The following is a 12,799-nucleotide window of genomic DNA, read 5'->3' on the forward strand; positions in this document are numbered from 1 at the left end:
ACAGCCTCTGTAAGCCCTAGCCCTTGGAAGGGTGCTTCACAAATGGGAAACTGAGGCACACACAGCAGATGGCCATGGGATTACCCAGTCCAATTCTGGGGGCAGAGGGGAAAGGAGAAACAGGCAGAATCCTGGGGCATGAGAGGAGCCCAAAGAGCTGCAGCTTCTTGTTGAGAAAGGACACTGAGGCCCTAGCAGGGGACTGCTGACCAGCAATCAGCCCCAGGGCAGCTAAGGGAGTGGCCAGTCCAGTATTTCCAGGAAGCTGGGGCCAGGCCCCTTTCTGTTTCTAGCCTGCACTCATGGTTTCTCTGATGGGACTGGGCACCTCAACAGCATATTCTGCCAGCAAGGCTATTTTTCACTAGTTTGCCAAAAATCTTCCCAACGTCCTAAGACTGAGAAACTAGGTTAATTCACCTCTGTGCATGGATATGAGGTGGTCCTGATTGCCCACCAGTCGATAGTGATTGACCCCAGTTTGCCTTGAAGCCTCTCATTCTGTCTTCAGGCACTGCTATGTAACGTTCAGGAACTGATGCTTCCTCCTCCAACCTGACCGCCAACAGTTTTCAAACAGGGTCTGCCCTACTGTGGCGGAGCAGTGGAGAGGGAAGATTTGTGAATGGAAAGACCAGGCATTTTCCTCCTCTGCAACTAGAGAAGATGATCCTGAATCAACAGCCTGTGCAGCTATCTCACCCACACCTCCATGTAACCCCTGTGCTCAGAGTAGTATGTCTGTTGGCTGTCCAAAAATATGCATTAACAGCTTGTTCATGGTTCCTTCTTTTTGGCTGGGGCAGGAGATAGGCCAAGAGAAGAATCCAGGTGAAACTCATTTCCTTTTGGTTCAGGGGCCTCTCTGAAGAGCCAAGGCAGACTAAATGAAAACGGAGATCCAGTTTCCAGGAGACAGAACTGGAGAGGCAGGCGATGCAGGTCTCATCCTCTGAACCACGGTAGCGTCAGCCTCACCTTTCAGTCTGACACCAGAGGTCCTCGAACTGCTCCTCCTTCCGACAGAGGCTTGAGCTTGCTGTAGGCCCTTGAGCCTGCTGTAGGCCCAGGGCTTGGCTCAGAGGGTGGGAGGGGAACTGCACAGTGCACGCCCTGGCCAGCCCAAGAAACCTGTGCACACTTGTGTCCCGGCCTGTGTCACTTCCTACAGACACCTGTGCAGGGAAGGGCGTCCCCACTCCCACCACCCCAGCCGCCGAGAGTCCCGAATGCGTGGGTCTGGGGCCTGCAGAGACAGGCTGTCCCCTCTCTCCCTTCGGCAAAGGGCACTGCCTGGAAGCCTGTCCCATGCCTGTCGCGAGGAGAAGCTGGCTTCCCAGACACCTGCGGGGACAAACGAAGTCCCTGCGAGAGCACGTGGATCCTGTATGCGGAAAGGGACCAGGCAGGGGGCTCTCGGCCAGGGACTGCTGGGCGGGGGTGGGCAGGGGGCAAGGAAAGAGGAGGACTGGCCGGGACACCCGTGGATCGCGACTACGCCACACAGCACTGGCCCCAGGCCCAGCCCTCACCCAGGCTCTCTCCAGAGGCCCCGGCCGCGCCCCTAACCCCGCCCCTAGCCCTGCCCCTAGGCTGCGCGGCCCCGCCGCCTGCCCTCCGCCCGAAGCCGCGGCCCCGCCCCTCGGCCAGCGCAGCCCCGCCCCACCGGGTTGCTAGGGGAAGTGACGTCACAGCGCGATGGCGGCGGCTCCTTCAGGCAGCTGAAGGGAGGTTTAGGCCCGGGAGATCCGAGTCCATCCGCGGCGGGGAGAGGGCGAGCGGGGCCGGCGGGGGCCGGGACAGGGGCGGCGGCGCTCGAACTGTCCCATCCGCCCCGTATTGAGGCGCTGGGAGCGGCGGGGCGACCGGAAAGCGATGGTGAAAGCGGGGCCGTGAGGGGGGCGGAGCCGGCAGCCGGACCCGCAGTAGCGGCAGCAGCGGCGCCGCCTCCCCGAGCTCAGACCCAGGAAGCGGCCGGGAGGGCAGGAGTAAACCGGTCCCGCCGCCGCCGCCATGGAGCTTAGAGTGGGGAACAGGTACCGGCTGGGCCGGAAGATCGGCAGCGGCTCCTTCGGAGACATCTATCTCGGTGAGGCGCCCCTCCCCCCGGCGCGGGCCACCCCAAACCGGCGTCCGCCGGCCCCGGTTCCGTTCCGGCCTCCGCCCCGGCGACCCCGCCCCCGGCGACTCGAACCCCAGGCCCGACCCTCTTCGCCGCTGGCGGTGAGCCGGGTCCCCGCTGGTTCGGATCTCCCAACTCCCCAGGCAGGAACTTTAGGCCTTTTTGACCAGCGCCCCTCCACCCCACCACCCCACTCCGAGGGCACCTGCTTAACCTGAGCTCGCGGCCTCTGGGCAGCGGCCGGGAGCCTTGGTTAGGCCCTCGCTGCCCGCTCTGCCTGCCCCGCCTGGTGTCCGCTCCCAGTAGCCCCCCCAGGCAGACAAAGGCCGTCAGCGAGTGCGGCTCCCACGTCCTACGCCCGTGCGGCGGGCACGAGAAGAGTCCGGGGCTGGCCGAGGCTTCCTCGGCGCTCCTCGTGACGGTGCAGCCTCAGCTGACCAGCCCCTCTGGCTCGGAGCCTGGGTCGTGGACCGCAGGTGGCGCGCAGGGTCGCCTGGGGGCCAGTCGAGTGGTCGTTGAGAACATGTTGCGCATCCAAGTTCCGTACTAGGTACCTCGGCTTAAACGAGAATGACATTCAGGTGATTCTGGACAAAGTCAGCGCTAGGGTGTTGGCAGAGTTAGAGGCAAATAAAGTGGCAAAGCTCTACTCATTGGCTTGCCCTTTTGCTATGAAAATTCTTCCAGGTAGACGTGGGGGGGGGGGGGCGGGGCGAAGATTAGAACGTTCCGGATGGCTTCAGATTTCCAGTGAAAGAAAGCGCATATACACGTGTGTAATAAAAGGTTGCCTTGAGTCTTACAGTTGAAAGTTTAAAAATACCTTATTGGGTTTTCCCAGAGGAATAATTGTATATAAGTTACTCCTACCCCCACATTGGGGACGTCCAGCCTGGCACGCGGTGCGTGTGCAGAGGGACTGTCATTGCGCAAGTTTGGGGGTAAACATGCTCTGTGCTTGCGCAGCCCGCTCTGGTGTTTTTGTTTGGCTGGTGTCAGGGAGGGTCAGGAATAGCTTCGTTTGTCAGTAATGCTTCTGGTTATGCCTTTCAGATGGTCCCAAGTCCGTGTGCTCACTGCCGCATCCTTGGCTATAGTTCCCAAAAGGATGCACGACCTCCTGGGCTGACAGTGTAAGAGGAATCCACACTTAGGGTAGTTCCTAACTATTTTTGGTAGCCTTACCCTACGGGGAAACCTGTCACATCAGTGTGTGCTTTACTTCCCTGCTGAGTAGAATACACTTTAGAGACACTTGCATTTTGCTGTTTAAATATTTATGTCTGGTAGTCAGCAGTTGCCTTCTCAGCAGTGTTTTGGGAGGCAAAGTGCTGGGTAAATGCATGCTGTTTGCCGTATTTATAGAACAATAGATTTTGGCAGAAGTTTTAACCTAAGACCTAGGAGCCATACTGAAAAGCCAATCCATTAGCCACCTTTACACTGATAGGAAAAAGTCAAGTGTTTTGAAACTTTTTGTTCTCTGGTCTGAAACCTTGCCAGACAGCTCTCTGCTTTCCAAAACTTTGTTCAGTCAGAGTGTGGAACACTGTCACCAGGGCATTCACAAAGAAGTTGAGAGTTTTGTGGGAGACCCTGTAGGCTTATTCACAAGTGTGTCCTTTGGGCCTCACCTTGTTCTGGGCACACCAGTGGTGCTTGATACAGATCATCATGCTGACTGGTCCCAGAGGGATCTGTCTTCAGTTTTCTCCTTCACATTTGTCCTAAGATGGATACACTGTGGCTCTTGAGCACTCCTTATGAGTACCCACATGGCCCAGCCCTTGGAATACGCTTTGAGTTACTTGTGTGTGGTTGGATACAACCAGTTATTTTCATCAGCCATGGCTCTTGGCCCATGTAGTGGTGGCTTCAGGCTACATGCTACCTCACTGAGAAAATGTGACGTGGTCTTGTTAGATTGAGATGTGTGACTGGAAAAGTGGGTCAGAGGTGGTTCAGTCGCTAAGTTGTGTCTGACTCTTTGTGACCCTGTGGATTGCAGCACCAGGCTCTCTGTCCTCCACTATATCCCACAATTTGCTCAGAATCATGTCCATTGAATTGATGGTGCCATCCAACCATCTTATCCTCTGCTGCACCCCGTTCTTCTTTTGCCTTTAGTCTTTCCCAGCATCAGGGTGTTTTTCCAGTGAGTTGGGTCTTCACATTAGGTGGTCAAAGTATCGGAGCTTCAGCATCAGTCCTTCCAATGAATATTCAAGGTTGATTTCCTTTAGGATTGACTGGTTTAATCTCCTTGCAGTCCAAGGGACTCTGAAGAGTCTTCTCTAGCCACCACCATTTGAAACCATCAATTCTTCAGCTCTCAGTCTTTTTTATGGTCCAAGGACCATGGGATGTATTGAGTCATCTGTACCACTGTTGTTTCTGGGTTGGTTTTTTTTTTCCATTTTTTAGGCAATTAATTAGTCATTAGTTGAGGAATGATGAATTTGGTTCTCATCTTAAAATTATGTCCTACAAATTACAGTATGATGACGATTAAAGTTGTTCCAGTTGCTGTCACTTTGCTATAGGTCAGATCACTCTGGACTCCTCCTCCTCCACCTTGCTTTGAGCGTGGGGTTTGGGGTCTTCTTGGACTTTCTAGTGCTTTTAGGTGTTTGAAGCTGAGGGTTGAGAGCTATCCTTCAGCTTGCTAAATGCCTTATGACTTATGAACCAAGAAGGCCCAGAGCTGGCCTCCCTTTCCAGAAGCCTGCTGTGCTGACATGAGCACTCAGCACTGTGCCCTGCAGTTTATTCCAGTCTTTCCCAAACTGTGATCCCCCTGTTCTCATGGAGCTCTATTCTTGTCCATGTTTGTCTTGTAGAGGTGGTTACAGTACCTTGGACCCACCCCCTTTCATGATTGGTGGAATGAAGGAGGTTTTCTTCCTGCAAGCTGTTGGCATTTGTACTTGATCCTGACAATCGGTTTGTCAGAGGATGGCCTCATCTGTCCAGTCTTCACCCAGGTGGACTTTGCAGTTTGACTTTATCATATACACAAACACTTTGGGGGACCTAAAGCTTAGTAACCTCTTCATACTTGGTTTTCATGTTTTCCCTTCTCTGACTTTCACTTCTCTTCAGTGGGGTGTCTGGCACGCAGTAGAGGCTCCAGAATGGTGGCTGACAGGCCAGGAGAGGAAAGCAGTTGCAGTGTGAGCTCCTGCAGTCACACACCTGTGTCCTCTACAGTGGTGGCCTGAGTGTTTCTAGATACCAAGTCAGCTGCTTTGTCAGTGGCTGTCCTGCGAGAGTAACTTTTGACCTGCTGTTGAGAGGCCTCTCCCTATTTCTTAAGATAAGACAGCCATCGGTGGGAGTTAACCTTTCTCTTCCAGGAAAGGGCCAAGCTTAGGGTTAAGTTCACTTCATTTATCCTCTGCCTTTGCTCTCAACTTGAGGGGCATAATTTTGTTTTCCTAGGACCAGCATCAACCTGTGTCTAAACATAGACTAACATCTTTACCTGGTGAGAGGGAGCTCTTGTCTGACCAGCAGTGGAACTGCGCAAAAGAGCTGAGGTTGTTGGGGGATAAAACATCTCACTGTGAACAGACACTAAGAGTAATCATGATGTACCGCTTGGTTTTGACTTGCTCTGAATCTGGAACCCAGAGCTCAGTAATACCTTTCAGATTTTTTCGTTCCCCATCTAGAAGTGGAGAAGGCAATGGCACCCCACTCCAGTACTCTTGCTTGGAGAATCCCATGGATAGAGAAGCCTAGTGAGCTGCAGTCCATGGGGTCGCTAGGAGCCGGACACGACTGAGCGACTTCACTTTCACTTTTCACTTTCATGCATTGGAGAAGGAAATGGCAACCCACTCCAGTGTTCTTGCCTGGAGAATCCCAGGGATGGGGAGCCTGGTGGGCTGCCATCTATGGGGTCGCATGGAGTCGGACACGACTGACGCGGCTTAGCAGCAGCATCTAGAAATACTTCTAAAAGTTACCTGTTGTGAAGGCCCAAGCTTTGTAATTTCCAGTTGTGGCAGACCAGCACTTTTGTTAAATAAGATTAAAATGCAGCAATGTCATGTTGCCATCAGAGCTCTTGGGTGCTTCCTCGCTATACTGTGTTTTCCCTTTGTGGACTGGTGGCAGTCTGGGGACAAGACGTGGGCCAGCACTGGTGGTAGAGCACAGGGGCTGCTGTCAGCCAGGGGAGTTGGGATAGGACTGCAGGGCTACAGAGTGGTGCAAGGGGTCTAAACTAAACAAGGGGTCTCTCTTGTTTAGTTCCCATGGAACATACAGAACTTGAAGCTCTGCTCCTTCACCCAGTGGTGAAGACCTCTCAGAGGAGACAGCCTGGAGTGGGTGCTGCCCTCGAGTCTGTTTGGCACAGAACCCATGTCCAGCCTTTCCTCTTTCAGTCATCAGACTCAGGGCACCCTTTGCATCTGTGACGCTGTAGGGGGCTGACTCTGTTTTGATACGATCGTGGAGGAGGTGGACTCTGTCCTGGTGTAATCTTAGGGTAGGCTGACTCTGTCCTGGTGTAATCTTAGGGCAGGCTGACGCTGTTTGCTGGTGTAATCATGGAGGAGGTGAGCTGTTTCCTGGTGTAATCTTAGGTGAAGCTGACTTTTGCTCTGTGTGGTCTTGGGGGAGGCTGGCTTTGTTGCTGGTGTGATGTTAGGGGAGACTGGAATTCAACTGTGTTTCAGAGTTGCCTGTGGTCATTTGTCCCCAAGACTGTCAGTATTGCAGGGGTGACTCAGATGTTAGCTTTATCAACCATGATACAGTGGAGCTAGAAGTGTTCTCAGCCTTTTTGAAGGTGCAAGTTCAGTAGGTAGCCTGTGCAGGCTCAGGCTATGTTGTCATTGAGAACCTGCCTCTTGGCAAGGTTGACAGAACAGACATAGTTGAAAGAGCAAGAGTGCTATAATCACAGACTTTCTGATGCTCCTGCTTTGGGGTGGGGGAGTAGCTGAGGTAACTAGAAAGATGAGTCATCTGTTCCTCATGGGCTGGCAAGTTCAGTTCAGAGTTCCAGGTCCTCACAGGAACTCAGAGTTCATTTTCCATTTACACAGTACATTTTAAAATGAAGTCATTTCTCTTGTGATTAGGTAAATTATCCCAATCTGAGGCAGGAAGGACAAAATGTATTACCTATCTTTCTTCGGAGTACCCAGGAGTTTTTGTGGCATGGTAAAGGGAGCTCTTCAATTGAAGGTGGTCACTAACAGTGATCAAATGGTGGTTATTCCCGTGGAACCCCAGCACTGGTGACCAGCTTTGTACCTAGGGCCACTAGAAATGGATACATTTCAAGCAGCTGTCCCAGCAGACTAGAGGAGACAGTTTCTCTTTTTTGGGCATTTACTGGGTTCGTGAATGTCAAGCAGACAACTCTCCTGCAGGTCTTCATTGTTCTAATGCTTGCTGACCTTACTCTGCCTTTTGTCCGGGAGTCTCAGTGTGCTTTGTAACCAGCAACCCATTCATCCCCACAACTCCAAGAAACAGACTCCTGGTCTCCCCTCTGAACTCAGGTGGTGAAACTTGAGTTGCCAGGGACTGGCAACATTGCTTTGCCCAGCATGGGTCTCGGTTTCGTCTGGGCTGCTGGAGCCAGTGTTAATTTCTTCACAAACAACCGTACTTCTGGGAAGAATTAAAGTGCTTTAACTTAGAACTGGTGAGGAAAGCAAAGGGAGACCTAGGTATGTGCTTTCTAAGACTGCTTTTCCTGTTCTCTCTAGTGAATGTGCCTTGGGAGGGTGAGGGGGGTCTTGTAGCATAGCTTTGAGTCAGACTGGCACTCAGGAACATTTTTGTGATAAGCCTGCACGGGTAGTGGTTGTCACGTATGTAGGTCCACATTGTAGTAAAGAAGAGAGTGGCATCGTGAGGTTAAACCTCTGATCTTCAGTCATAGGCTGGTGATCAGGAGATGTGAGCAGATATGTTGCTAGTTTTAACACAAAATTGGCAAAAGATAAGTGACAAGTACGTGTTGCGTAGGTGTGATTAGGGCTTTGCGGACAGAACCCAGTCCTGATCCAGTGTCCCTAGGAGACACAGAGCAATGTCCTGGTCCCTGGGAGGGAAGGGACGTGCTGGGTCTCCCTGGGCCTGACCTGTGTCGGGCGAATGATGGCTCCTGCCGTGTCGTGGGAACCAAGCCCCCTTGAGAACCACCCTGCTGTTTGTGACTTGGTACTTGGGCCGCATGGACTGAGATGGGCTTAGGCCATGTGGTTGTTCAGTGGAAACCCAGCTTTCCCTCTGGAGAGAGGATTGTACACCCTTGAGGCCCATCAAGGAAGCATGGAGAAATGGGGTCGACATAGAATGTGTTGCCCTGGGACTCCCCATGGTCTAGCCTAGGGTGGGTGAATGCAGGGCTGACCAGCAGGCTGGATGAGAAGGTTCAGACCAAGTAGGGATCCTGTGGAGAGAACTGTACAGCCTGTCTCTGGGTCTCCTGGTGATCAGAGGAGGGCCATATGGAAGTGGGTGATACAACGCCATGTAAAATTTTCCTATACATATTACATACTCCTATTTTAAAAAGTGAAAATAAGGTTATTTTCCCACAAGGGTTTATCTACCACTGACACCATTTTGTAGTAGAAAGTGGAGTACATCCATCAGCTGGTTGTCCTCAGAAGATTCTGAGAGCACTCGTTGTCTCTCCAGTGTGTTGTAATGTCGGGTTAGGTGGGAGATACCAGATGATTAACATTTGTGGTTTTCTTTCTTTGCCAAGGTACGGACATTGCTGCAGGAGAAGAAGTTGCCATCAAGCTTGAATGTGTCAAAACCAAACACCCTCAGCTCCACATTGAGAGCAAAATCTACAAAATGATGCAGGGAGGAGGTATGATTTTTACCTATTAAGAAAACCAAGGTGGTGTTTGATAAGGGAGATGGCAGATGTCATGAATCACAGTCTGGTTGATTTGGAAAGGGGGCAGGAACGTTCATAGCCTTTACCCCATCCTGTGGCTTCCTTCAGATACTATCTGAGAAGCCTGCAAAGGACCTCACTCGACAAACATCATTTTATGCTCTTTGCATGAATATTCCCTTCTTAGGGAATGTTATGTACTGGTGTCTTTGAACACGAACTTATGTCAGCACTGACTTGAAGCTTCCTGCTGATCCTCCTGTGCTGTCTCAGTCATGCCTGTGGCTTTGGGACGGTCCGCGGACTCTTCCTCCTGAGTGAGATCCCTTTCAGCTCAGTTACTGTCCCGCTTCTGTGAAACCTCCCCTTGGGCCTGAGGGTACCGGATGTCAGAGAGCACCCATCCTGATTTCAGAATCTCCCTTTTAGAATTCTCTAGACTCTGAGATTGTTTGGCTAATAGAGCAGGAAGGGGTCTTATTCGTGGGGGGTCTCAGTCCTGAAGACACTGCAGCATTTTGAAGGATGTGCCTGTGCTGCTCCCCAAGGAGCTTGGAAAGCCTAGGCACAACCCTGAATGTCTTGAATTTCTCTGGGGACAGGGCTTTGTGTGTGAAGAATAGCTGTGTTATTCCCTCTTGGAAACCCTTCAAGGCAGAAGCCCCCATGATACTTTGAGAGTTGGGGATGGGGGGTGGGCTCCTGGCACTTTGCCAAAGGAAAGCTTGTCTTCAGAGTCTGTGTTGGCACCTTTGTCAGGTGGAAAGGGAGGACTGGTGAGGTGACTTCTTGGCATCTTTGCTTCACAAAGCAGCTTAATTTGTGCTGCTGCTACCAGAAACCAGATCTGTGCTGCTACTTCGAGAAACCACCATAGCTCTGTTGACGTAGCACAAGGTGTCTCTAGCAGCAGGTACATCTTAAAGCAACATTCAGAGTCCTGTGAGATGATTGCAGGTGGGGTGTCCGGTGCCTCTCATCCCTAGTATTATGAGACCAGAAAAAGCTGTAGGTTCTCGGATGGCACATAGAGAGGAGACTCCCTGGCCCCTCCAGTGCCCAGGAGAGGTTGACAGAGGACCCTGTCAGTGTGTCTGCCCTCTGGAGGCCCCTGGTGAGCTTCTCAGGCACCAGGTGCAGTCTCCACAGCTTTTAAGGTGGTGCTGAATAGGAACAGGTGACTTGGGATATGGCCTTCATGGTGGGAGGAGCTTGGTAATGGGGATTGGATGAAACCTTCTGACTGAAAAGCCTGTGCATTTGAGGAGCAGCATCTCTGGGAACTCAGCAGCTGGGCGCCCAGGGACAGAGGGAAGGAGAAGAACTGATGCCAGGGAGGAACTAATATGGAGTAGATTAAGACTCAACAAAGGGAATTCCCTGGCAGTCCAGTGATTAGGACTCTGCTTTCTCCACTAAGGGCACAGGTTCAGTCCCTGGTCAGAGAACTAAGATCCTGCCTCAACAGAAAAGAGTTTATTTGGGTTAGACAGGGTCTCTCCTCCAAAGCGTTACTGTTTATTGTGGAAGCTGTCTCCTGCATGGAGGACAGAGAGCAGCATCCTAGGTGCCAGTAGGCCCTCACCCCCTCCCCCAAGTTGGGATGATCAGAAATGTCTGCAGATGCTGCTAAATGCCCCTGCATGTACTTTCTGCTTAGACCCCCTATTTTAGAATGCAAAAGATCACTTACTTTAGTCTTCCCATGCCCTTCCCGTAGGATCATGGAAACCCACCAGAATTCTAGATAAGATATTCTCCTGTCTGACCCTACCCACACGTAGATTGGGTTTTACTCTTGCTTCAGATATACACTTGGTGAATTCTATCAAGATGTAAATGTTTGTTTTAGAAAACTGATTCTGTCCGGGAGCAGAGAGCTCCATGCTGGTACTATTTTGTGAGCTTGTCGAAGCTGGGATGGCAGAGGAAATACAGGCCTCCGCCTGGAAACCTCATAGCTCTGCTGTTGGCCACCCTGCTGTATCCATCTTAGGTGGTACATCTCTGATCATGGTTTTTTTTCTTTTTATACTGAGCTCTGGGCTTCTTTGCAGACAGTTGATAAATTGACATCATCATAGGAGAAAGCTTGTAGCCCAGGGCTTGCTTTGCCCTCTCTAGCTCGTAGTACAGTGTTGCCTGGGTTGCTGCCTGGTAATGGTGGCCTTACAGTACTCCACTAGAGAGAGCTGCTGTGCTGGCTCACTCAGGCCACCTAAGGGAGGGAGGGGTTGGCATTTAAAAAAAACAACAGCAACATGTTTTGGGGTGTGGATGAGATGGGTGAAAAGTTTCAGTTGTATGGTAGCATTTGGCAACCAGACTTACAGTGGTGATCACCTTTTATTGTATACAAAGATGAAATTGTACACATGAAACTAATATGTTTTATACCAATTTTACTTCAATAAAGGCAAAAGCAAAAAAAAAAGACACACCAGTGTCAGGTATTGTTCAAAGTGTTTTTACATGTGCCGGCATGTTCTCCACCACAGTCGTGTGCAGTAGGTGTCATCACCCTCATATAACGAATGAAGAAACTGAGGCTGTTTCTAAAGAACACAGGTTTGAACATGAGCACTGTAGCTCCCAGACCACTCCTGCAGAGCAGCCCTCTATGAGGGTCAGCAATCAGGAACGAGCCCCAGATCTAGTTGGTGCAATAGATTAAAAAACTTGAAATAGCAGAAATAATTTTAAGTTAATTATGTTGGTGAAGGACTTGGGTGGACACCCAGTTTTTATCAAAACAAAGTGGACTGCCAGGCAGAACCTAGAGGCTGACCTAATAATCCCACAAAGTATCTTTAGACCACATTCTCCTTGGGAAACCTTCGAGTGGAGATATTTTGTTTAGTTCACAGCTGCTTCTGGTCGAGGCTTGTGGCAGGTGTGGGAGGAGAGGGTGGGCCCTTTGTATGAGAATTCAGGCCAGGGGTGAAGGGTGGGAGCTCTGCGCTGATGGTGGGTGAATGCCACCAGTGACGTGGCAGTAGAAACAGGTGGCCTCTCACCCAAGTTCACTCTCATTTTACATGCCTGGTCAGTTCCCACAGTATATTTAAGACAGTTATGATCTTTTTTATTAGGAAAGCTTTCACAGTACCTAAGAACGTGTAGAGCTCGTGGCTGTTGGAATACTAAAATGAACCCCCAGAGCCATGTGCTTGAGAGAGCGAGCAGGAAGGCCTTCTGCACCCGTGTGCCCACCCAGGACTTCTCTGCAGCTGCCCAAAGCCTGGCTCCCCGTGCCCTTGCTTAGTTTGTTTCTAATTTTTTTTTTCTCCATTATCCTGCAAGAAGTTAGTTTTTTAAAATCTAATGACATCGCCCAGAAACATTTGGCCATGGTATTTACAGTTGTTTTAAGGTTGAATTGCCAAACACTTCATGAACTATTGTATTTGCATTAATACTGAGTTCCTATCTTTACATTGAAACTTTCCGCAAATCCAATGGAAAGCATTTACCTGGTGGTATCCCTCCTGTTTCACCCCCAGGCATATGCTTTGGTTATCTTTGGACTGAATGAGGGAAAAAGTATCAAGTGTCCAGAGCTGCACATAATAGTCCAAGTGACCCATTTCCCATGTTAAGGGCAAGTGGGCAGGGGCAGCTGAGTGTCCCTGGCATGGCTGGTCACCGGGTAGCACTCTGATGGCTGTGTGTCTCACCTGCGGCCTCACATGTCCTGCCCCAGCCCCAGGAGCGGCAGTCTGGCATCCCAGGTGCGTTTCAGCTTTCTGGTCTCGCTGCATCACACCTCTGAGGTCATGGGGCAGCTGTCTGTG

General features: G+C 51.0%; 1 protein-coding gene across 3 annotated transcripts in view; it reads left to right on the forward strand.

Annotated features, from left to right (window-relative positions):
• Positions 1-1,688: 1,688 nt before the first annotated feature.
• The window catches only part of CSNK1D (casein kinase 1 delta), a 37,709-nt gene continuing 26,598 nt past the window's right edge, over positions 1,689-12,799 (forward strand). Inside the window, exons 1-2 of one of the 3 annotated variants that reach the window (XM_070390133.1) lie at positions 1,689-2,089; positions 8,865-8,975. In XM_070390133.1, coding sequence (XP_070246234.1) covers positions 2,014-2,089; positions 8,865-8,975 — 187 coding nt within the window. In that variant the 5' untranslated portion in view covers positions 1,689-2,013. The remainder of the gene's footprint in view (positions 2,090-8,864; positions 8,976-12,799) is intronic. The other 2 variants (XM_070390134.1, XM_070390135.1) reach the window with 2 other exon arrangements.

Source organism: Bos mutus, chromosome 19, assembly GCF_027580195.1.
Source record: "Bos mutus isolate GX-2022 chromosome 19, NWIPB_WYAK_1.1, whole genome shotgun sequence".
Lineage (NCBI taxonomy): Eukaryota > Metazoa > Chordata > Mammalia > Artiodactyla > Bovidae > Bos > Bos mutus.